This window comes from Pleurodeles waltl, chromosome 4_1 (genome assembly GCF_031143425.1).
Source record: "Pleurodeles waltl isolate 20211129_DDA chromosome 4_1, aPleWal1.hap1.20221129, whole genome shotgun sequence".
Lineage (NCBI taxonomy): Eukaryota > Metazoa > Chordata > Amphibia > Caudata > Salamandridae > Pleurodeles > Pleurodeles waltl.
The window spans coordinates 703,268,239-703,291,095 of NC_090442.1; the positions used below are offsets into that span (position 1 = coordinate 703,268,239).

Sequence of the window (22,857 nt, forward strand, 5' to 3'; positions counted from 1 at the left end):
CTGAAGGCCAGGTTCAGGTGCCTCCATATGACAGGTGGTTCCCTATTCTACTCACCGAAGAAGGTGTGATAGATCATCATCGCCTGCTCGATGCTTCACAATCTTGCTTTGCGACGCCAGGTGCCTTTTCTGCAGGAGGATGGTCCAGATGGCGGTGTTGTGGCAGCTGTGGAGCCTGTGGACAGTGATGAGGAGGAAGCTGAGGAAGAAGACATAGACAACAGGGAGTCAGTCATACAACAATATTTCCAGTGACAGACAGGTGAGAAGATTTCTTTTTTAACCATTACAATCACTTTCACACTTCTACCTCTATCATGTCTGTCATTCCATAGCACTATTTGGTCACTGAGTTGTACCTTTCCATTACGGTTTCACAGGTGTGGTTACCAACGTGTGTCATCTGCTTGCATCCTTCATGGACTTGTGATGTGTGACATAGGTATGTTGGCTTTACAATTGAAAACGCATTTGGACACTGTCATTGATAATACAAATTTACCAAATCACAGACTGACTCAAGATGGTTTTGTGGTTCAAGGGTGTTTATTTAAGTGCTCAAAAATGGAGGGGGGTTTGTAAAATTGTGATGGGGGACGGTGGAGGAATGTCCATGGCAGAATCCAGTCTATTAGTCTCACAGGTGCACTGCCCATCTGGGCATAGGAAGTGGAGCGGGGCAGGTAAAGTATGGACAGGGTAACAAAGTGGGACAGTGGGAGGACAATCAGGGTGGTCTCATTTCCTGGCGGGGGTCTTGCCATCTTGCTCTGTCCTGTTCCTGGATCTCAGGGACCGCTTGCAGGGTGGTTGTCCGTCTGCAGGGGGTGGGGTGCTGGTGTGGTGGTCCTGTGGCGGTGCCTCCTGTCCACTAGTGCCAGCAGAGGTGGTGGGCAGTTCATCGTCCATGCTAGTGTCAGGGGCCCCTTGGAGTGCCACGGTGTCCCTCATGGTCTTTTGTATGTCCTTCAGCACCCCTACAATGGTGCCCTGGGCGGAGCTGATGGTTCTGAGCTCCTCCCTGAACCCCAAATACTGGTCCTCCTGCATGCGCTGGGTCTCCTGAAACTTGGCCAGGACCGTCGCCATCGTCTCCTGGGAGTGGTGGTATGCTCCCATGATGGAGGAGAGGGCCTCGTGGAGAGTGGGTTCCCTAGGCCTGTCCGCCCCTGTCGCACAGCAGCCCTCCCAGTTCCCCTGTGTTCCTGTGCCTCCGTCCCCTGGAACGTGTGCCCACTGCCCCCACGTCCCTGTTGTTGTTGGGGTGGTAGGTTATCCTGGGTTCCCTGTAGTGGTGGACACACAGCTGATTGATGTGTCCTGGGGACGGAGGTATGGGCCCGCTGGGTGGGTGCTGTGTTGGTGTTACCAGAGGGTGGAAGGTCAGTGTTGGGCTGTGCCTGTGCAAGGGGAACCGACTGTCCCGAGGCCCACGATGGTCCGGGCTGGTCATCGGGATCCAGTAGGGCAGAGCTGCTGTCATCACTGTGGGCCTCTTCTGTGGGTGGAGTGGAGATGTCTGGACCCTCCGGTGTGGTGACGTTCCTTAGTGGTCCTGCAGGGATATGAGCATGATTATTGCATTTGTGTGTGTCTTATGGTGTGCAATGGGTGGGTGTGCGTGTACCCCAGTGCAAGCATTCCTGTGTGTGCGTTTGTGTGATGATGGTTATGGGGTTGTTCTGGGTATGTGCAGTGAGCATGCTTTGGTGAGGGTTGACCATGCTTAGTTGTGTCATGCAGGGCTTGGTGTTGGGATGAGTGGTTTGTGTTATTAGTACATTAGTGAGGAGTTGGAGTGATAGGGGAGGGGGTGAGGGTGGGGGTGTGTGATAGCATGCAGGTAGGGTGGGGGATTTGATAGTTAAGATTTGACTTACCAGTGTCCATTCCTCCACCGACTCCTCCGAGGCCCTCTGGATGCATGATGGTCAAGACCTGCTCCTCCCATGTTGTTAGTTGTGGGGGAGGAGGTGGGGGTCCGCCGCCAGTCCGCTGTACCGCAATGTTGTGCCTGGAGACCACAGAACGCACCTTCCCCCGTAGGTCGTTCCACCTCTTCCTGATGTCCTCCCGATTTCTTGGATGCTGTCCCACAGCGTTGACCCTGTCCACGATTCTGCGCCATAGCACCATCTTCCTGGCTATGGAGGTGTGCTGCACCTGTGAGCCAAATAGCTGTGGCTCTACCCGTAGGATTTCCTCCACCATGACCCTGAGCTCCTCCTTGGAAAACCGGGGGTGTCTTTGGCGTGACATGAGGTGGTGTGGGTGATGTGTGGGGTGGTGTAAGTGTTGATGTGTGTGGTGATGTGTAGTGGTGTGTGGTGTTTTGTGCGTGGATGTTGTATGGGTGATGGTGTTGTGTGCCTCTGTGTGGTGGGGTTCTCAATTGCTGTGCTCTCTGTCTCTCTGGCCTTCGTTCGTGAATTATGGTTGTAGGGGTTTGTGGTTGATGTGGGTGTGTGTTTTATATTGTGTTGGGTGTGTGGGAGTGGTGTGTGTATGTGTATCAGGTGTGTGTATTTTGAATTGTCCAATGTGGCGGTGTTTTGGAGATGTGTGTGTATTTTGAGCGCAGCGGTGTGTACCGCCAATGGAATACCGCGGTTAAAAGACCGCCGCGTGGATTTGTGGGTTGTGATAGCATGGGCGTGTTTCTGTTGGCGTGACGGTGGAGGAATTGTTTTCACCAGTTTAACACTGACCTTTGGTGTGGCGGAGTTGTGTGAGTGTCTGAATTTCGGCGGTTTCCGAGATGTGGGTCATAATAGCTGTGGCGGAACTCCGCGCACGCGGCAGTATGTTGGCGGTCTTCTGCACGGCGGTAAGTGGCTTTTACCGCCAATGTTGTAATGACCCCCAATGTGTCCAAAATGTCCGGAAGATTTCTCTTCAAATATACACACCACAATGAATCAGCTAGCCCAAGGGAAATCACCTGTCTTGTATTGCTGGGAATAGCCTACGCAGATTACATAACTGAAAGACAATTGTCCATTGGATGTTGTAGAGGCTCAGGGAATCTCCAGTTCCTGTATAAGGCCCTTAACATGCTGTCCAATGGGAAGGCAAATCACTGTCCCTTTTTGTCTTGCAAATACAGATTCACTTGGATGAATGAGTGTACACAACCACATATGATTCCCACATTCCTGCAAGTCATTCCCTGATGCATGTCAATAGTTTAGTAATCATCCTTCAACAATTAACATGTGCTAAGCATGTTGCAAAATGATTCTACATCAATCGCAGGGAAATGCAAAACTGTAGTCCGACCTTTAATGTCCTTCATTGCTTCTGCAATTGTGCATGACAAATTACATGGAGTGACGGGTGAGGGTATGTGTGAGCCACCAAGCAATGGTGACACACTCCTGTCTGTGCCACTACCTGAACTGTAGCCCCATCACATATGTCCAATTCCAAACACTTGTTGGCATGCACACATACGTGAGTGAATCAGACATCATCACATGAAGACGGGTAGGCCATGCATGAAACAGCAGTGAAAATGAAATGTCAAAAGTGAAAGGTACACATGCCAACATGTGGACACAAGGAATGATGGCAACAGTGGTGTTACCAAAATCATGTCAATCGACACTGATTACTTACCAAGGGAAAATATTGCTCTTTGACTGCTCCCAAAGGGCAATGTATGCTCTCTCACATGTATGATGGCCACCTTCACATGAGAGACAGTAGTGAGGCACCAGCACCCATCATAGACTGAAAAAAGTGGTCTGTGGAGGACTGATGCCAATATACCCACTTGAGCAGACACATGGCAGACTACAAGGATCTATTACATCATGTTGTTTGTTTGTGGGGCTGACGCACTGAAGACAAATGGACTGTTGGATCAAATGACACACACAACAACAAACAACATGGCTTGATTGGTCACTGTACTCAGCCATGTGTTGGCCCTGGAGAGCAATTGATAGTGTACTGTATTCTCTTTTGTCCTAGGTCACTGGCCCAATAGGCAAGGCACATCAGCATGCACTAACTTCCATGCCTACACGAATAGTTACTCATTTCACGTGTCACACATGGATCATCTCTGTTCTTCAGGAGGAGATGCCAGGCTCTAACACTTCATCTTGGCAATGTAGCAGGCAGGAACATGCCTAGGACTCACTCCCTTGTAGCTGCTGGGTTCCCCTCAAATGCCCATCAAGCTTGGGGTAGGCCACCGCCAGAATGTGGGCCATCAGGGGGGTCAGGCTCTGGCATGTGCCCCGCCGACCTTGGGAGGATAGCCCACCTCGACCTCCACGATCTTCCAGACCTAATGTTGCAGGTCCTCCCACCCCTTGTGAAAGTGGGCGCTTCACTGGCAATGGACCCCCAAGGCCCACACCTTCCAGGAGATAGCTCTCCAAATCCCTGAATCCCTAAATGGATGCAAAAGACAAATGGAAAGGTTAGTTTGTACCCTAAGACTTAAGTTACAATGAAAGGGCTGCCATGGGTGGCACAGAAACTCTCTTCCCAGTGCATGAGTGGACATGACGCCTACACAATGTGATCTCAAACCACTTTAGAGTGAGTTTGTGTGGTATATACTTGTAACACAAAACACACCTTTTAACATATGTGGCAATCCTACAGAGATGGCATCCAACATACTAAGGCATGTTTGGTCTGTTAGTTAATGAGCCATGTCATGCCATCCCCTGAATCAACCAGCTATCTGCATTTTAGGTGTGTCACCTGAGCAATATGTCTGTATGGTACAAATATGACTCATGTGGAGGTGACAACGGGGCTGTGGGAGTAAGGGACCTGTCATAAGTGAATCACACACCTTATCAATGCTAATATGTGCTAGGTCAGGGAGTTACAACAGTAAAGTAAAAGTACATTTATTATTTCAAATCTTTACAATCAAGTGGAATCCATCTCTACAGAAGAAGCATGCATTTCCCTGACTATGCCCATGTTAAACAATAATGGGTGTATAAAGACTACAATCTAAAATCATAAAACGAATATTAAAAAAAAAAATCTCAGCAAAACACTTCTTTCCAGATTAATTGCTCCAAAAGGATAAAAAACATATGTACAATATTCCATGATTGTTATTGATCAAAGACCTAAAACCTAAAAAGAAGCAATTAGCAGTGCAAATCATCATGATATATATAAATAAATATGTCCAGCTAAAATATGCAAAGTACCACACCCAGAACGGCCAGGTGATGTCAATAATATGTTAAAAAACAGTACGTTGTTGATTAGTCCTTTAAGACTGTGTGAGAATTACAAGAAAGACATTACCACTCCTTTTGCTTTAAGGAGTAGAAGTCTGGGCAGTCATGGTACTTCCATTCACAGCTTTTATAGTTGAAAAACAAACTTCCCAAATTTAGCTAGATCAGATGGCTCCTTCAAAGTAAACACAAGTGACCAGGCCTCATTGCAGGTTCTAACACCATAACGTAAAAAGAAAGGTTTTAATAAAGTGTGACAGAAGTTCATTAGTGCCTGGCAGCGGCATAACACGTGATTGAATGTCTCAGTTTTGTATCCGCAAAGCCTGCAAATTACAGTCACGGAAAGGGAGTGCCATTTTGGGTTCACCTTCTTGATCTTGGGGGCTAACAACCTTGCAGCCATGATTTGGGTGAAGCAGGCTTTCCCAATCGTACACATCAGATATGGTTGTGCTAACAAGTGGTGCAAGCTGTTGGTATAAGATGCTGCCACAGCCATTAACACAGGTGTACTTCTCAATTTTTCCAGGTCAGTTTTCCTAGAGAGCATTTGTAGGAGGCTGGACTGGCTTGTAGTGAGTACCAAGGGGTACTTACACCTTGCACCAGGCCCAGGTATCCCTTATTAGTGTATAGGGGTGTCTAGCAGCTTAGGCTGATAGAAAAGGTAGCTTAGCAGAGCAGCTTAGGCTGAACTAGGAGACGAGTGAAGCTCCTACAGTACCACTAGTGTCATATGCACAATATCATAAGAAAACACAATACACAGATATACTAAAAATAAAGGTACTTTATTTTTATGACAATATGCCAAACGTATCTCAGTGAGTACCCTCAGTATGAGGATAGCAAATAGACACAAGATATATGTACACAATACCAAAAATATGCAGTATAGTATTAGAAAACAGTGCAAACAATGTATAGTTACAATAGGATGCAATGGGGACACATAGGGATAGGGGCAACACAAACCATATACTCCAAAAGTGGAATGCGAACCACGAATGGACCCCAAACGTATGTGAACTTGTAGAGGGTCGCTGGGACTGTAAGAAAACAGTGAGGGTTAGAAAAATAGCCCACCCCAAGACCCTGAAAAGTGAGTGCAAAGTGCACTAAAGTTCCCCAAAGAGCACAGAAGTCGTGATAGGGGAATTCTGCAGGAAAGACCAAAACCAGCAATGCAACAACAATGGATTTCCAGACGAGGGTACCTGTGGAACAAGGGGACCAAGTCCAAAAGTCACGATCAAGTCGAGAGTGGGCAGATGCCCAGGAAATGCCAGCTGTGGGTGCAAAGAAGCTGCTACTGGACAGTAGAAGATGAGGATTCTGCACAAACGACAAGGGCTAGAAACTTCCCCGTTGGAGGATGGATGTCCCATGTCATGAAGAGTTGTGCAGAAGTATTTTTCTTCAGAAAGACCGCAAACAAGCCTTGCTAGCTGCAAAGCTTGCAATTAGGGTTTTTGGATGCTGCTGTGGCCCAGGAGGGACCAGGATATCACCAATTGCGTCAGAGGACAGAGGGGGCGCCCAGCAAAACAAAGAGCCCTCTCAGAAGCAGGCAGCACCCGCAGAAGTGCCGGAACAGGCACTACAAAGTGGAGTGAAACGGTGCTCACCCGAAGTTGCAGAAGAGAGTCCCACGCTGCCGGAGGACAACTCAGGAAGTCGTGCAATGCAGGTTAGAGTGCCGTGGACCCAGGCTTGGCTGTGCACAAAGGAAATCTTCGTGGAGTGCACAGGAGCCGGAGTAGCTACAAAACATGCGGTTCCCAGCAATGCAGTCTAGCGTGGGGAGGCAAGGACTTACCTCCACCAAACTTGGACTGAAGAGTCACTGGACTGTGGGAGTCACTTGGACAGAGTTGCTGAGTTCAAGGGACCTCGCTCGTTGTGCTGAGAGGAGACCCAGAGGACCGGTGATGCAGTTCTTTGGTGCCTGCGGTTGCAGGGGGAAGATTCCGTCGACCCACGGGAGGTTTCTTCGGAGCTTCTAATGCAGAGAGGAGGCAGACTACCACCACAGCATGCACCACCAGGAAAACAGTCGAGAAGGCGGCAGGATCAGCGTTACAAGGTCGCAGTAGTCGTCTTTGCTACTTTGTTGCAGTTTTGCAGGCTTCCAGCGCGGTCAGCAGTCGATTCCTTGGCAGAAGGTGAAGAGAGAGATGCAGAGGAACTCTGATGAGCTCTTGCATTCGTTATCTAAGGAATTCCCCAAAGCAGAGACCCTAAATAGCCAGAAAAGAGGGTTTGGCTACTTAGGAGAGAGGATAGGCTAGCAACACCTGAAGGAGCCTATCAGAAGGAGTCTCTGATGTCACCTGCTGGCCCTGGCCACTCAGAGCAGTCCAGTGTGCCAGCAGCACCTCTGTTTCCAAGATGGCAGAGGTCTGGAGCACACTGGAGGAGCTCTGGGCACCTCCCAGGGGAGGTGCAGGTCAGGGGAGTGGTCACTCCCCTTTCCTTTGTCCAGTTTCGCACCAGAGCAGGGCTGAGGGGTCCCTGAACCGGTGTAGACTGGCTTATGCAGAAATGGGCACCATCTGTGCCCATGAAAGCATTTCCAGAGGCTGGTGGAGGCTACTCCTCCCCTGCCTTAACACCTTATTCCAAAGGGAGAGGGTGTAACACCCTCTCTCTGAGGAAGTCCTTTGTTCTGCCTTCCTGGGCCAAGCCTGGCTGGACCCCAGGAGGGCAGAAACCTGTCTGAAGGGTTGGCAGCAGCAGCAGCTGCAGTGAAACCCTGGGAAAGGCAGTTTGGCAGTACCCGTGTCTGTGCTAGAGACCCGGGGAATCATGGGATTGTCTCCCCAATACCAGGATGGCATTGGTGGGGCAATTCCATGATCTTAGACATGTTACATGGCCATATTCGGAGTTACCATTGTGAAGCTACACATAGGTAGTGACCTATATGTAGTGCACGCGTGTAATGGTGTCCCCGCACTCACAAAGTCCGGGGAATTGGCCCTGAACAATGTGGGGGCACCTTGGCTAGTGCCAGGGTGCCCACACACTAAGTAACTTAGCACCCAACCTTTACCAGGTAAAGGTTAGACATATAGGTGACTTATAAGTCACTTAAGTGCAGTGTAAAATGGCTGTGAAATAACGTGGACGTTATTTCACTCAGGCTGCAGTGGCAGGCCTGTGTAAGAATTGTCAGAGCTCCCTATGGGTGGCAAAATAAATGCTGCAGCCCATAGGGATCTCCTGGAACCCCAATACCCTGGGTACCTCAGTACCATATACTAGGGAATTATAAGGGTGTTCCAGTGTGCCAATGTAAATTGGTAAAATTGGTCACTAGCCTGTTAGTGACAATTTGGAAAGAAGTGAGAGAGCATAACCACTGAGGTCCTGATTAGCAGAGCCTCAGTGAGACAGTTAGTCATAACACAGGTAACACATACAGGGCACACTTATGAGCACTGGGGCCCTGGCTGGCAGGGTCCTAGTGACACATACAACTAAAACAACATATATACAGTGAAATATGGGGGTAACATGCCAGGCAAGATGGTACTTTCCTACAGACTTTTTATCTGCCTTTTCAACACAGTCTTAATGGCATTGTGAGAATGCGTTCGCTTAATTAGTTCTGTTTGAGCTATTTGAAGGGAGTCAAATGCTATGGTTAAATAATACGACCAAGGATTAGTTTTTGAGTCAAAGATGGGATGAAGGTCTGATTCCAGTGTGTTGGGAGGAGCTGTAACAATCCTATGATAATATTTCAAATAAGAGCCCATATTGGCCCATTTCTGTCCTTCTAGGCTGAGTTCTAGCCTCATCAGACACCCCCTTATATATTGCCAGAGCTTAAACACTCTTATAATCTTTAACTTGGAGCTTTTCTTCTTATTTAGGGAGTTGTCCTGGAAAAGCTTTGTGACCATATTTTAGTGCTGGTAAAAGAGATGCCCTGAGTACTCGTTGGATCAGCACTGAAGTAGGACTTTCTATGAGGTTGTTTAACGGTACACTCTTGTCATTATAAATTCAGCCTTAGCTTTAACATGGCACATGTGAAGTTTAGAACTTCCCTTCCCAGTCAGCCACCCTCCTAACTAATTACACAAGTTTGTTCTGCTAATCATGGGGGGACCCATGTTCCAGCAAAAGTTCTGATGTTTAGATGTCCCTCCGAAGGTTATCACTTTAGTCTGCAAAGCGTTTGCCTTCATTTTATTTTTTGTGTTGTAATGGTGAAGGGCAGTTAGTGCTTTTTTAAGCCCAGTTCGTGAGTGGTCCAACAGAACATTATCATCTGCATATTTTAAGAGAGTGATTTTGAGGTTCCCAATTTTTGGCGGTATCAGGTTACAAAGTCTTAAGGCCAGGGACATGTCTGCTGTATATAGATTAAATAAAAGAGAGGCTGGGACGCACCCTTGCTTTAGGCAGTTGTCAGTGGGGATTTCCCTGCTAATGGTAGTACATGAGAGCATGACCTTCACACAAGGTGATGTATAAAGTGAGACTATTGCCCTTAGTAGTTTGTTTGGAATACCCCAGCCTTGAACCTTCCTCCATAACTGGTTTGTATCCACAGCATCAAAGGTGGCGGAGTAGCCCACAAAACAGGCATGAAAAGAGGGTGACGTCTTAGTGGCGGCCAGGTGTATTAATAGGAAAGAGCCACTATATTACCTGTGGTTGCAGAATTCACCCTAAAACCTGTTTGACAAAAGGGAACAATCCCATTAGCTTCTGCCCAATTTTCCAACTCGTTTAGAAGAACCGAAGCAAAACCCTTGGCTTGGATGTTCAGCAGGGCGATAAGAAGGTAGTTAGCTGCACCTTGCCTGTCCCTTTTCTTGTAAATTGGTGTAGAGTCCCTCCAGCTGGTGGGTACCTCCTTAGTCTCTAAACATGAGCAATAGAGTGTAGAAAGAGTTGACGACCAGAGCTAAATATCTTCCTTAAAGACTTGTGCTGGAATGCCATTAGGGCCTGGAGCACCAGTAACCCTAATGCCATGCAAGATGGTAGAGATTTCCCTAGGAGAAGAACTAGGTCAAAGTCCGGATGTATATCCTTTGTGCAGGTTTTGACCCAAGTGACAGGTGACCCAGGGTGGCTGAATAAGTTGCATATAATTTATTCACATAATTTATCTAGGTGTATTCATTGATCACATTAATTTGTTGCCCTTCCTGGCTCCTCCTATTTTTGATGTACCTCCATAAGTCCGCCTGATTGTGTTTACATAGTAAAGAATAAATATATAGGCAGTCCCTATCTGCCTGTTTGCATTTTAGAGACCAGATCATTTGCTTGTGTTTTTTGGCATGAGTCCACAACTTTAGCACTAGCTCCAACTGAGTTGAGGAGTTTCTTGTTTTGCCGCATAAAGTCTGCAACCTGCTGAGTCTCCGCTTGCTTTCCAGTATGGGGCGGTGATGGAGGCGATTTACGTAGATCCGCTGAAGGGAGGAAGAGGGGCCTACGCTCTGAAAGACATCCTGGATAATTTCTGGCCATTTGCTCTCAAGGTTTTCACCCGTCAGTGACAATATAGAGGGTCCCTTAGAGGCATTCCACATTTTCCATTTTTTAGAGGAGATTGACCCCCGTGTTATTTACTTAATTATCTACCTCCAAAGGTTTGTGTTACAGTAAGTAGATACATGGGACATTCTTAAGTGGTAGCTTAGCCTACTGTGCCATGTTATTATGGTTTTGGAGTAAAATGTGTGAAGCTTGCCTAAACTATTGGACTCATGCAGCTCATTAGATGTGCAGATCAGTTGCACTTTGGAGAGAATGAAAATGACAGGCCTAGTTGAGTCTAATATATGCAAACACACAACTTTGTTGTATTTGTATTTGCAGTCATTATGTGTGCAGTGCTGTGTCAATGTGTTTGCTGCTGCTTCCAATCTGCTGATGCAGCTTATGGCCTTAGGAGTACTTGGTGAACATACTTGGTAAGGTGTCATTACTGTCCTCAATGGTTTAATCTTGGGATACTAGGTCAGAATGGAGCTAGGTAGAAAGACACGTCTCTGAGTTGAGCATGATCTGCATATTGATCACTCTGAGGTGCATAAACTTCCTTTGAGAGTTCACTAACAGGTGTAATGGGGCAAGTGAACAATGATCTGGTGGTTGGAGTTATAGGAACAGGGCCTGCTGAGCTTTGCGGTCAGGTCACTCCCTCTACTTCCCAACACTTGACAATTGGTGTACTCCCAGGTGAGTAAACTTCATTTGAGAGTTCACTAACAGATGTATTGGGGCAAGTGAACACTGGGTTGGTAGTTGGAGCTACAGATCAGGGCCTATTGGGCTTTGCAGTTAGGCCACTCCCTCTACTTCCCAACACTTGACAAAATATATATTCCCAGGTGAGTAAAATTAATTTGAGAGTTAACTAACAGATGTATTTGGACAAGTGCACACTAAGCTGGCAGTTGGAGTTACAGAAACAGGGCTTCCTGGGAGTTGCAGTCAGGTCACTTCCTCTACTTCTCAACACTTGACAAATGCTATACTCCTAGATGAGCAAACTTCATTTGAGAGTTCACTAACAGATGTACTGGGGCAAGTGAACAATGATCTGGTGGTTGGAGTTATAGGAACAGGGCCTATTGGGCTTTGCAGTTAGGCCACTCCCTCTACTTCCCAACACTTGACAAAAGATATATTCCCAGGTGAGTAAAATTAATTTGAGAGTTAACTAACAGATTATTTGGACAAGTGCACACTAGGCTGGTAGTTGGAGTTACAGAAACAGGGCTTCCTGGGAGTTGCAGTCAGGTCACTTCCTCTACTTCTCAACACTTGACAAATGCTATACTGCTAGACAAATTGTATACTCCCAGGTGAGTAAACTTCATTTGAGAATTCACTAGCAGATGTTTTTGGGCAAGTGAAAACTGGGCTGGTGGTTGAAGTTAGAGAAGTAGGCCCCCCTGGAAGTTGTAGTCAGGTCACTCCCTCTACTTCCCAACACTTGACAAATGTTCGGTATTACATATCTGTTGCCAGACTGCATTTTGGTTGGAGCATACATTTACATGTTGAGACATATCTTGAGTCCTGGGATAAATTTTTTATATTGAACCACTTACAGGCACAATTCCAACTTATGGCATGTGAATGTCGTTAAAGTCAATGAATGACACGGTGGCAAAAGCTGAGCTGTGAGCATGAATGACATTGCTGTTTTGCAACAGTTTTTGCATTGTAACTTACAAGACTCCCCTTCCCCCAGGTATTACTGCCAAGCCCTCAGGATGCAGGATTGTCAAGACCTTCTCCTCTTGGGGAAAGAGTTGTAATGGGGCACTGGGAAGGCCACCATCAGTCTTGTTGGCCTACATCTGTTGTCTGGAGGCCAAGGAATGCACCTTGCCCCTCAGGTCTTGCACTGCTTCCTAATGTCACCGTTTTTGCACAGGGTGGTGCCTACAGCATTCACTCTGTCGACAGTCCCTTGCTATAGTTCAATTTTCCTACTGAGAGGAGTGTGCTAGACGTGGGCTCCAAACAATTGTGACTCTTCTCTTATGATTCTATCCACCATGACTCTCAACTCATCCTCTGAAAAACGGGGATTTTTAACATGTGACATGGTGGGTAATTAAAGTGGGTGACAGAGAGTTACTTACAATAGGAAATTGATGCGGGGAGTAAATGGAGAAAAGTGTGTTAAAGTGGTTTTAGGGATCGTGAAAAAAGGGGTGCCTTATCTCTCTGAACAAAATCAAAATCTTGGTTGCAATGGAGATGCAAAGGATTATGGTCTTTGAAGGCATGCTTTTTCCAGTGTGAATTGCAGGTTTGTGCACTGGACCCATGATTGTCAGCTATGTTGTTTTTTAATTCATCTAACGGGCACTTGTCTGTTGCTTTGTTGAACGTGTACTGCATTGGTCAACTACCTTTGGCTATCCACCACAAGGGGACCACCATGTTATGTGCTTGCAATTGGCTCGGCTGTTGGCCGCAATGCCTAAGGCTCTGGAATATGGACCGACAAGTCAGCACTTTGGCTTGACGGGTGGCGGTTCTGCCTATATACATTGTAAGATGGTGGTCTGGGGACCGCAGCTACAGCGGTCTTTTTGGGACGACCTCCTTGGCAGGCTGGCAGTCTGGTGGTCTGGCGGTCCGACTTCCAAACTCGTAATCAGGCCCATAGTTTTTGATTTTTATATTTTTCTTTATTTGTTGTGTTTTATTTAATGTATCTATTTTTTAACACATTTTTGAAATGTGAAATAAATGTTTGAATTGTTAATTTTTAAGAAATATTTATTATTTTGAAATACAATTATATTTAACATTGTTTCACATATTGGTATTTTTCAACATTTTCTCAATTTCTTTTAACCATACACTTTTGTTACACATGCATTTTTTAATAACAATTTTGACATACCTTTTAAAGTGTGCTATAAATAAATAACATGATATTTGTTATTTTTAGACTACTATGTATTTTATACTTTACATAATTTATATTTTCATAATACATTTAATAACACTTTTTACATATATTGAAACATTGTTTCATATTTTGAAAACTCGTTTTTTTTACACAATTTTTAGCTTAAGTTTGTTGCTTTCATTAGATTAGAAGTTAAGTTAGTCATGTGCCAGGATGTTTCTTGAGTCAGAAATAGCCTTTCACACAATGCTACTTAGTGTGGCTTCATCTCATTTATTAACTTGTAGCAACATTTTAGATAGGCACCCAGACTGTTTATGTTCTGTCTCCAGAGACCGAACTCCAGGTGTATTTGGGCTGGTGAAGCATGATATTGGAGATTAAATACCCGTCTATAAGTTCCAGTTATAGCGGTGTTGATTGTTTTGTCGGCTCTTCCTCTAAGTGCCTCGTCACCATACGCACTAGAGGCCCTAACTTGTAGGAGTGGTCAGAGAGATAGACCCTTTAAAGAGTTCCTTACAGTGCAAAAAGCAGAGGCTAGGGAGTTGTTTCTCCCTTGTAGCAAGATACACTGTTTGTTGAAAATGCCTCTGGAGTCAAAGATTACTCACAGGTATTTATATTCCATCACAGATTCCAGGGCTCAGCCATCCAGGTGGAAGATTGGTGGCGGAGTTCTTCTTGTGCTCACAAGCATTGTCTTTGTTTTGTCAAGATTAATTTGAAGCCTGTGTTTTGCGGCATACATAGCAGTTGCATCAACTAGCTGTCGCAGGCCGAACTTAGTATACCTTATTATTATGAAGGCATCAGCATACAACATATGAGAGGTGTTAAACCTGGACAATGTTGGGGAGTGACAGTTTGCACTTTTTAGAATGGTTGTTTAACTGCTTAAAACTGAACAGGGACAAGATGGAAGTGATCATCTTTGGAAGCAATCCCTCCCATTGGGACAACTCATGGTGGCCCTCCATACTTGGACAACCCCACTGACGGACAACTCCCACAACCTTGGCATCATTTACAGCAAACTCACCTTCAAACAATAGATAAATGCAATGACCTCCGCCAGCTTCCACAACCTCCATGTGTTATGGAAGATCTTCAAATGGATCCCCCTCAAAACCAGACAGACAGCCACTCAAGCCATCATCACCAGCAGACTTGACTACAGAAACTCCTTTTATGCCAGTCTCCCCACACAGCTCATCCACCACCTCCAGACCGTTCAGAACGCAGCAGTGAGACTTGTCCTCGATCTTCCCAGAAGAACCCACATCACCCCCACCCACACTGGCTTCCAGTGCACAAGAGATGCAAATTCAAAGTTCTTACCATCACCTACGAAGCCCTCGACGACATCGGACTCAAGTTAATCAACCACAGACTTTCCTTCCACCAGTCGACCAGGGAGCTCTGCTCGAGAACTCTTGCCCTTGTTCATGTCCGAAGAATCAAATGCAGCAGTTGCGGCAGACGATCCGTCACCTACCTAGCCACCACGAACTCGAACGACTCCCACCTCCGCACCATGCACACTCTCCTCGAAATCAGAAGAAACTCGGGAGCATGGCTCTTCGAGGAGTAGCCCAGACACACAGCAACAACCTTAAGTGCCTGGATAGACCCTGAAGTGATAAGATGCACTTTAGAAATACAATGATTGATTGATTGCCAGATAGAGATCAAAGAGGAAAGAGGCTAGGACCATCCTTGTTTGAAGTCATTGCTCATTAATGTTTTCTTCAAGACTAATGCACCTGTACTAAGTCACATGCTTGTCCACATGTTGGTGTGGAGTATTTGAATGGCACTGACGAATGAGGGAGAGGTTCCCCAGCTTTGCAGCTTAGAGCACAAGATTTTTTACTAAACCGTATCAAAGACAAAATGAAAATCCCCAAAACGTAGATGTAGATTTAGGGAGAGAAGTCTGGCTTGATCATTTAGCTATGTGAGCATTAGGATATTAGTGGTTGTGCCTGCATTTTTAATTAACCCAGTTTAGTTCACCAGGGCCAGTGGTCCTTCTGCTGCCCACTTTGTTAGCTCAGCTTACAAAAGCTTGGCACATTGTTTTTGCCTTCTAAATTAATTTTGCAATCAGCCGATAATTTGATGGTAGTGTTTTCTTCCCAGCTTTATAGTTCAGGGATATGGCCGATCCCCACCTGCTGTCTGGGATAACCTTGCTGGTGAGAACATGGTTATGAAAAAAGCACAGTACCCCCAGTATTGGGGATTTTGTCGAAAAATTGTTTACAGTAGACTGTTAAGGCATGGGGCACTGTGGGAGAGTCCAGAAATGATTATTTTTTCCACGGAATCCAGGAGAATTGGGTCATAAGACCATTTATCCTCCAGGCTCGATAACATTATTTCATGGTGCCACTGGATTGACTCGGGCCCCCATACACTTCCTAGAGATAGGTAGTCCAGGCAGCTTCCAAAATGTTTAAGAATAAAGCGGGCACTGAGAGCCTGAGGCGTAGTTCACCAGTCTCCAGAACTCTCTACCATTTTCCAGAACTCAACTCCCTTATGATCCTCTGCTCCTCAATCCATTAAAAAAGTGGAATGGAATTATACCAAACTTGTCAGGAAAGCAGAACGTTACACAAGGAACTACCTTTCTTGGATTTGGTGAAGATTCATGCAGTAATTTTCAAGAACATAGCATTTAAAAATTGTTTCTATCAGCTTGTGAAGAAATTTAAATGACATATGTAGACCATTAATCCGGAAAGTTCCACAAACAATTTCCATCAAGCTCAAAATTAGGAAAACATTTCAAACTTATTAGTTCAAGGAACTTTTTCTGCCAACGCCATTTTGAGTCCGTGAATCCAAAGCTAAGTTTGTGGACCTGAGGTTCTCTGATTAGGTGTTGCGAATGTCACTACTTGACTAAAGATAAATTGAAAAGAGACAAAAGTGGGTAGAGGTAGTGAATTAGTTATCCAGTGAATATCTACTTTTTAAAAAATATATGTTAATGTGGTATAAGTAATGATAACTGTAACTTCAATTTAACCTTCATTTTACTCAGTCAATTTTATTTTTATCATCATATACCAGTCGCAGCTGTGTCCTGCGCCCAACCATACACGGGGAGCCAGTGGCTTGATTGGGATATACTGTGCGCCATGTATGTTACGTTTGATAGTGGCCCCTGCTGTTCGTGCTTGCTCTGCCGCCCTTACTTTGTTAGTTGGGTTGAGTTGGGTGTGTTTGTGCCCTAGATACTGTTCGCGGACTTCATTCGTGTGGTGCGCTTCTTGGGGCTGTGTTTCTGGATGACTAGGAGGCTGCTGGTCTCCGCTAAGCTGGGTTTGTTGAGATCTTCGACCACTGTATTTTGCCTCTGGTGGTTACTTGCGAGATTTTTGTGCACTACTGTATCCCCTTCACTTAATGTACAGCTCACAGGGCGGTTATTAGTGTTGTTTTGTAAAATTTGTATAAATAAATAAATAAAATAAAATAAAAAAATACACGGGGAGCCAGCCATGCTGTCCACATCCTTTGGCCTTGCACAGGGGCCAGACCCTCCATCCAATCCTCTGTGTCCGGTCACATCCCTTCTGCACATACTCTGGCCAAGCATAGAAGTGATGGGCTGCAATGCCTGGCCTTCGCAAGACCCGACATACAACCCTCCACAGGAGACCAACCCCATTTGAACACAGCCACATGGTTCGGACAAGTGTGTACCACCTGTGCTTTTGGTATTGGGTATATATTCAGTCGAATAGATAGAAGCACAGTTCAATGGAATATGTTTCCCTCGAACTAAAAAATGCACACCTGAAACTTCTGATTATTTAGGGCGTCAAATTAGGCTTAATGAAACATCACCACAGAATGATTGATTGAAATAAGTATCCAAAATGCCACTCATGCTCATTGATGTGTCAATCCGGCCATTTTACTGTGGACTCTGCTTTGAAATACAGGTAATCTACTTTGTACTGTCACGCACACTGTTATCTTTTCAACAGATGCTGTGCTATATACATGGCGTAGATAAAACTTACACAAACTATGTTTCTTAAATAGGTTGCCATCCTTAGTGCCTGTGGAAAAAATACCTCAAGAGCCTTACATTGTTCCTCAAGCAGATCCTATTGGTAAGTTTTCTATTTCATGAATATACATAGACTTGTATTTAAATGTCATTTATTTCTCCAACCCCTTTCAACACTGTAACTAACGTTTCATTAGCTGATGTCAGGCTTATCTCCTTGTTCTTGAACTTAAAGAGACCAATAAGCAGTATCAAAAATGGACATTGTTATTGTTTTCCTACAGACTGGAACATCTGGTATTTGCTCAACAATGGAAATGTGATCTGCCCAATCTACTTGACTCTCTTGGATAGACTGGTTGAGCAGTCAACACCTTGGTTATAGCAAGTGGCATGTGGTCTGAGAGTAGATACAGTACATAACAGGTTTCACAGTTGCAAACAAGATAGAATGTTTAGCTATAGTTGGTATTTTTCTTATATAGAACTGCACTCATAAATATCTTAACTATATGTAGCTGTATTTTCAATGGAAACCAAAAAACATGGAATCGAAATCATATATACCAATAAAGCAAGAAAAAACGTAACAAGCAGAATACATTAGAAGGTGCTGTTACTGATTATTTGAGACCATAGAGGATTACAATTCTCCGGCCTAAATAATATTTCCTAGTATGGAGTTAGCAATCAATAACTTATCAGGATAACTAGGAATATTGTACAAAATGCACCATTTAAACCATGCAACCATGGAAGAAAGAAAGAAAGAAAGAAAGAAAGAAAGAAAGAAAGAAAGAAAAAGAAATCCAACACAGTAAAATCAAGTGACTTGGTGGTCATGATTTTTTCCTGCTTTTGAGTTTGGTTAGAAGAGTATTATTTCAATTGATTACGGAGTTGCCCAAACGTGGTAGTGCCAATGAGGCAATTGTTCCATATCCAGTGGATACACTTCTTAGTTCTGATATGGGACAGAGAGCAGTCCGATATTTTTGGAAATTCAGACTTTGGTCCACATGCACAAAGGGAACACACAATGACCATGAAGGTCCTCTCTAAAGCTTATGATTTAACTAGCAGTGTAGTCACCAGGAACATGTGTCTCTGCACTTCAAGACAGTGCACCCAGACAAAGGCTTATGACAGTTTTCTTAATACCCATGGAACTGAGGGGAGTGGGTATGCCAGACAGAGACCAGTGGGTCTCTGAAAAGGGCAAAGTGGGGTGTACCTCATAAGTGAGAGATCCAATGTGTGCACAGAGCAGGAGTCTGATCGCCGGTTAGAGTCAGAATACAGCTCCTCTGCACGTGAGGTTTAGTAGCTTACAGCCCATCTCCTCTAATGAGGAGTAGGGAGAGCTTCTTGGTGCTAACAATCTGCATCTCTGAACTCATTTAGTAGGCTTGGGGCTTTCACTTAGCAAGATAAAAAGGAGCAGGAAAGGGCCGTGGAGATTCAGCATGTCACAAGGGCATGATGGCACATGATGAGAAGCATAGGGAAAGCTATTGAAACGCTGCTTTTAAACACTTCTGTCCTACAAGAAGCAAGTCCTAAAAGATTAAGAAAAATGCCAGGTGATCCCTCTTTTAGGAAAACAAGAAGACAATCCTAAGGTATTAAAAAAACTATTGCCCCATCTCTCTGCTTCCTAATTCAGCAAACCTGCAGGAAGCATTTGTGGCTCAGAAACTGTATGACCATCTACAGAATTATTTTGTCTGGGCCACGGTACCGAATCAGTGATAATAGCTGCTTAGCCGATCTAATGCTTGATGGAGATGATGGTCAGGTATCTGAGTTGGGACTTGGAACAAATCAGTTTCCTTTGATACAGTTGATCATGAAATTCTTGCTGACTGTTTGGAGCAGCAGGGCTCAAGGATGTTGCCTTGAATTGGATGAAATTCTTCCTATAGCTTTGCACTCAAGAAGTTACGTGCGGTCAATTTGTTGGATCTTTCCTCTCTCGCCATCTTTTCCATGTATATGTAGGACTCCTAAATAATGAACCCGCAGCTAGGGATTGTAAATAACATGCTTAGATAACACCATGGTGTCATACCTAGAATAAAAAAAATTAAAAAAACAATCATGGGATTATTTGGTGCTGTATGGGAAATATTCAGCACAAGTTAAATGCAGACAAAACAAAGATTATGGTCTTAAACAACAGAACCGACCCTTGGAATGGCCTTTGCTGGCCATTGGAGATGGGTGACCCCTGGCAGCCTAAGATGCCGATTAACAGTCTGGGTTATATATTGGGCTAACCATGACATCTCAGATTGGTGATGTTGCTTCAAAATGCATTTATACCGTGAAACTAATTGGGAACATTTCCCCCATCCGCCTTTCGGAAGGCTTGAAAACAATTATTATAGATAGGCTTTTTTCTCAGCTAAAATATGCCAACTCTCTTTATGTAGTCCAAATTGAAGCAGCCCACCTCTTACTTAGACGTCGACGTTCCCATGTGACTTCTATCCAACAACAATTATGTTTGTTACCCATTCGTCAAAGAGTGCAGTTTAAATTGTATTGTACAATATTTAAAGTTCTGCAAGATTTGGTCTGAGTTTTGTAGTAAAGAGACTTACTAAGTACATTTCCTGTCATAGATTAACATCTTCCAGCGCCCACCTTTTTCAGGTTCCAAGGTACAAAAACAAATGCACGGGAGGTTGCAGTTTTTCAGTCCGGGCCTCTTTGTTGTCGAGCTTCCTACCTGACTTGTTGAGGTGGGAAAGCAGTCATCTGGCCATCAGGAAAATACTAGCAACCTGGCTGTTTAGACTGTCTTATGTGTGCTAGCTCAACATTTAGGAAGACTGCTTCTTGCTAGCTTCGGTTCTTTTTCTTCCCTTTGTTTTGTAGCATCAAAAAACCACCAGTCTAGCACTTACTGTTAACTTAACATTAACAATATCTGGTACACACACTTGTGTATTCCTTTCAAACGTGTTCTGGGGACAAAGAAGCTAAGGGAGAAAGTAAAATATGTGAGGAGCTCAGAGGCAGACAGGCCTAAAGGGTTTTTAAGCAGCTTGTGGGCTTGTTTTATGGCCCGGTGGGCAAGTTTCCACTGCTGATGTTCCAGATATGACCTTAAATGCTGCTTGCAGTAAACACAAATGCATGACGTCTGCCATGCCTTGCAAAATTCCTATACATCTTGTCTATATAAGTTCAAACCTGGACTGACTGCAAATGTGGCTATTTTTGGCTATATTTGTTTGTCCCAGTCCGAACCTGGGTAAACTGTCCCTGATTTTTCTCTGTGGGCAGAAGCCACACTCTATTTTACATTCAGCATGTATGCACAAAAATATCCAAAGTTCTTTAACCTTAACAACTGATTTATCGATTGTAATTGTGATCAGTGTTCCATTGGCACTCATTCAGATTATAACAGATATGATTGTAAATGCAATCTAGCTATGCAAGCACTTCCATTCATATAAGTGAACTTAAAAAATGTTCTGTTTAACAGTACTCAAGGCTTAATTTGCACAGGATGTAGTGGTATAACAAAGGCACCCACAGTGTGGGGGGCCCAAGCTCGGCAAGCCCCTCCAGCACAGAACCCTGGCCTAAGAACTCCTGAATAAGGCTGTTGGCCAAATACATGCATCAATATTACATATACACCCTGTAACACTCTGGAAGAACTCAAGGACAAAAGGAATTGAGTCAAATGAGTGTCATATTAGAAACAGTCAGATATACGTAATAAATTTGAAAACCGTATTTACAAAATATACAATATGTCCATTCAAAATGTCCGTGGCCCACTGGGCCAAAACTCAGGCCAAGCCCACACTTGACTCCTGCCTCAATACGGAGAATACACTGCAGGGGCATCAGGTCAAAAACACACAGGCACCTCATGGGGACGGGGAAGGGGGGGCACCTCAGCCGGAAGATTGGACAACGCCACTGCTCCTGGAGGTGGCTCCATGCCCACAGCGATGTCCTGAGGAGTGCAAAGCCACATTCTCTCAAGTCTCTCAAGTGGGTGGTTTGCCCACTAGCTGGTCCTGGGGAGTGCACAGCCACAGTCTCTCAAGTCTCTCAAGTGGGTGGTTTGCCCACTGCCTGGTCCTGGGGAGTGCAAAGACACAGTCTCTCAAGTCTCTCAAGTGGGTGGTTTGCCCACTGCCTGGTCCTGGGGAGTGCAACGCCACAGTCTCTCAAGTCTCTCAAGTGGGTGGTTTGCCCACTGCCTGGTCCTGGGGAGTGCAAGGCCACAGTCTCTCAAGTCTCTCAAGTGGGTGGTTTGCCCACTGCCTGGTCCTAGGGAGTGCAAAGCCACAGTCTCTCAAGTGGATGCATTTCTCCACTGGTTCTGGAGGGGGCTTTGTAACCAGTGTGCTTCATCCTGCCAAGGATAGGGTGAGTGAATGCATTTCTCCACTGGTTCTAGAGGGGGCTTTGTGCCCAGTGTTCTTCAGCCTGCCAAGGATAGGTTGAGTGGATGCATTTCTCCACTGGTTCTGGAGGGGGCTTTGTTCCCAGTGTGCTTCATCCTGCCAAGGATAGGTTGAGTGGATGCATTTCTCCACTGGTTCTGGAGGGGGCTTTGTGCCCAGTGTGCTTCATCCTGCCAAGGATGGGGTGAGTGGATGCCTTCTTCCACTGGTTCTGGAGGGCGCTCTGTGCCCAGTGATGCAACACCTGGGGTGTTTCAGTTCACAGTCCCTCACCTGGGTGTCAGAGCCATGAGATTTGCAGTGACCAGGATGCATGATAGTCCATGGAGGCAGGGCTAGAGTCCATCCGGCGGTGGCTACTGCTGCACAGTGGTGGTAGTGTTGGTGCTGGTGGGGGTGCTGCCAGTGGTGGAGGGAGGCTCCATCCCCTCTCCTGCAGCCTCAGACGGCTGCCCACTGGGGCTGCTGCTGCTGGCAGTGGGGCTACTTTCAGCGGTGCAGGTGGTGGTGCTTGCGACGCGGCTTGCGGTGGTGCAGGTGGTGGTGCTGGCTGCGGTGCTGCCAGTGGTGGGGGGCGGCTCCAGCCCTTCTCCTGCAGCCTCGGACGGCTGCCCACTGGGGTGGCTGACAGTAGTGGTGCTTGCAGTGGTGCAGGTGGTGGTGCAAGTTGCAGTGCTTGCGGCGGTGCTAGCGGCGGAGCTGCTGGTGGTGCTGGCCACGGTGCAGGTTGCGGTGCTGGCGGTTGTG

At 45.5% G+C, this 22,857-nt stretch overlaps 1 protein-coding gene across 3 annotated transcripts in view; it reads left to right on the forward strand.

The window, feature by feature from the left end:
• The window catches only part of SFMBT2 (Scm like with four mbt domains 2), an 872,139-nt gene that overhangs the window by 731,167 nt on the left and 118,115 nt on the right, over positions 1 to 22,857 (forward strand). For all 3 annotated transcript variants that reach the window (XM_069229268.1, XM_069229271.1, XM_069229269.1), the window contains one exon: positions 17,704 to 17,774. In XM_069229268.1, the coding sequence (XP_069085369.1) occupies positions 17,704 to 17,774 (71 nt within the window). The remainder of the gene's footprint in view (positions 1 to 17,703; positions 17,775 to 22,857) is intronic.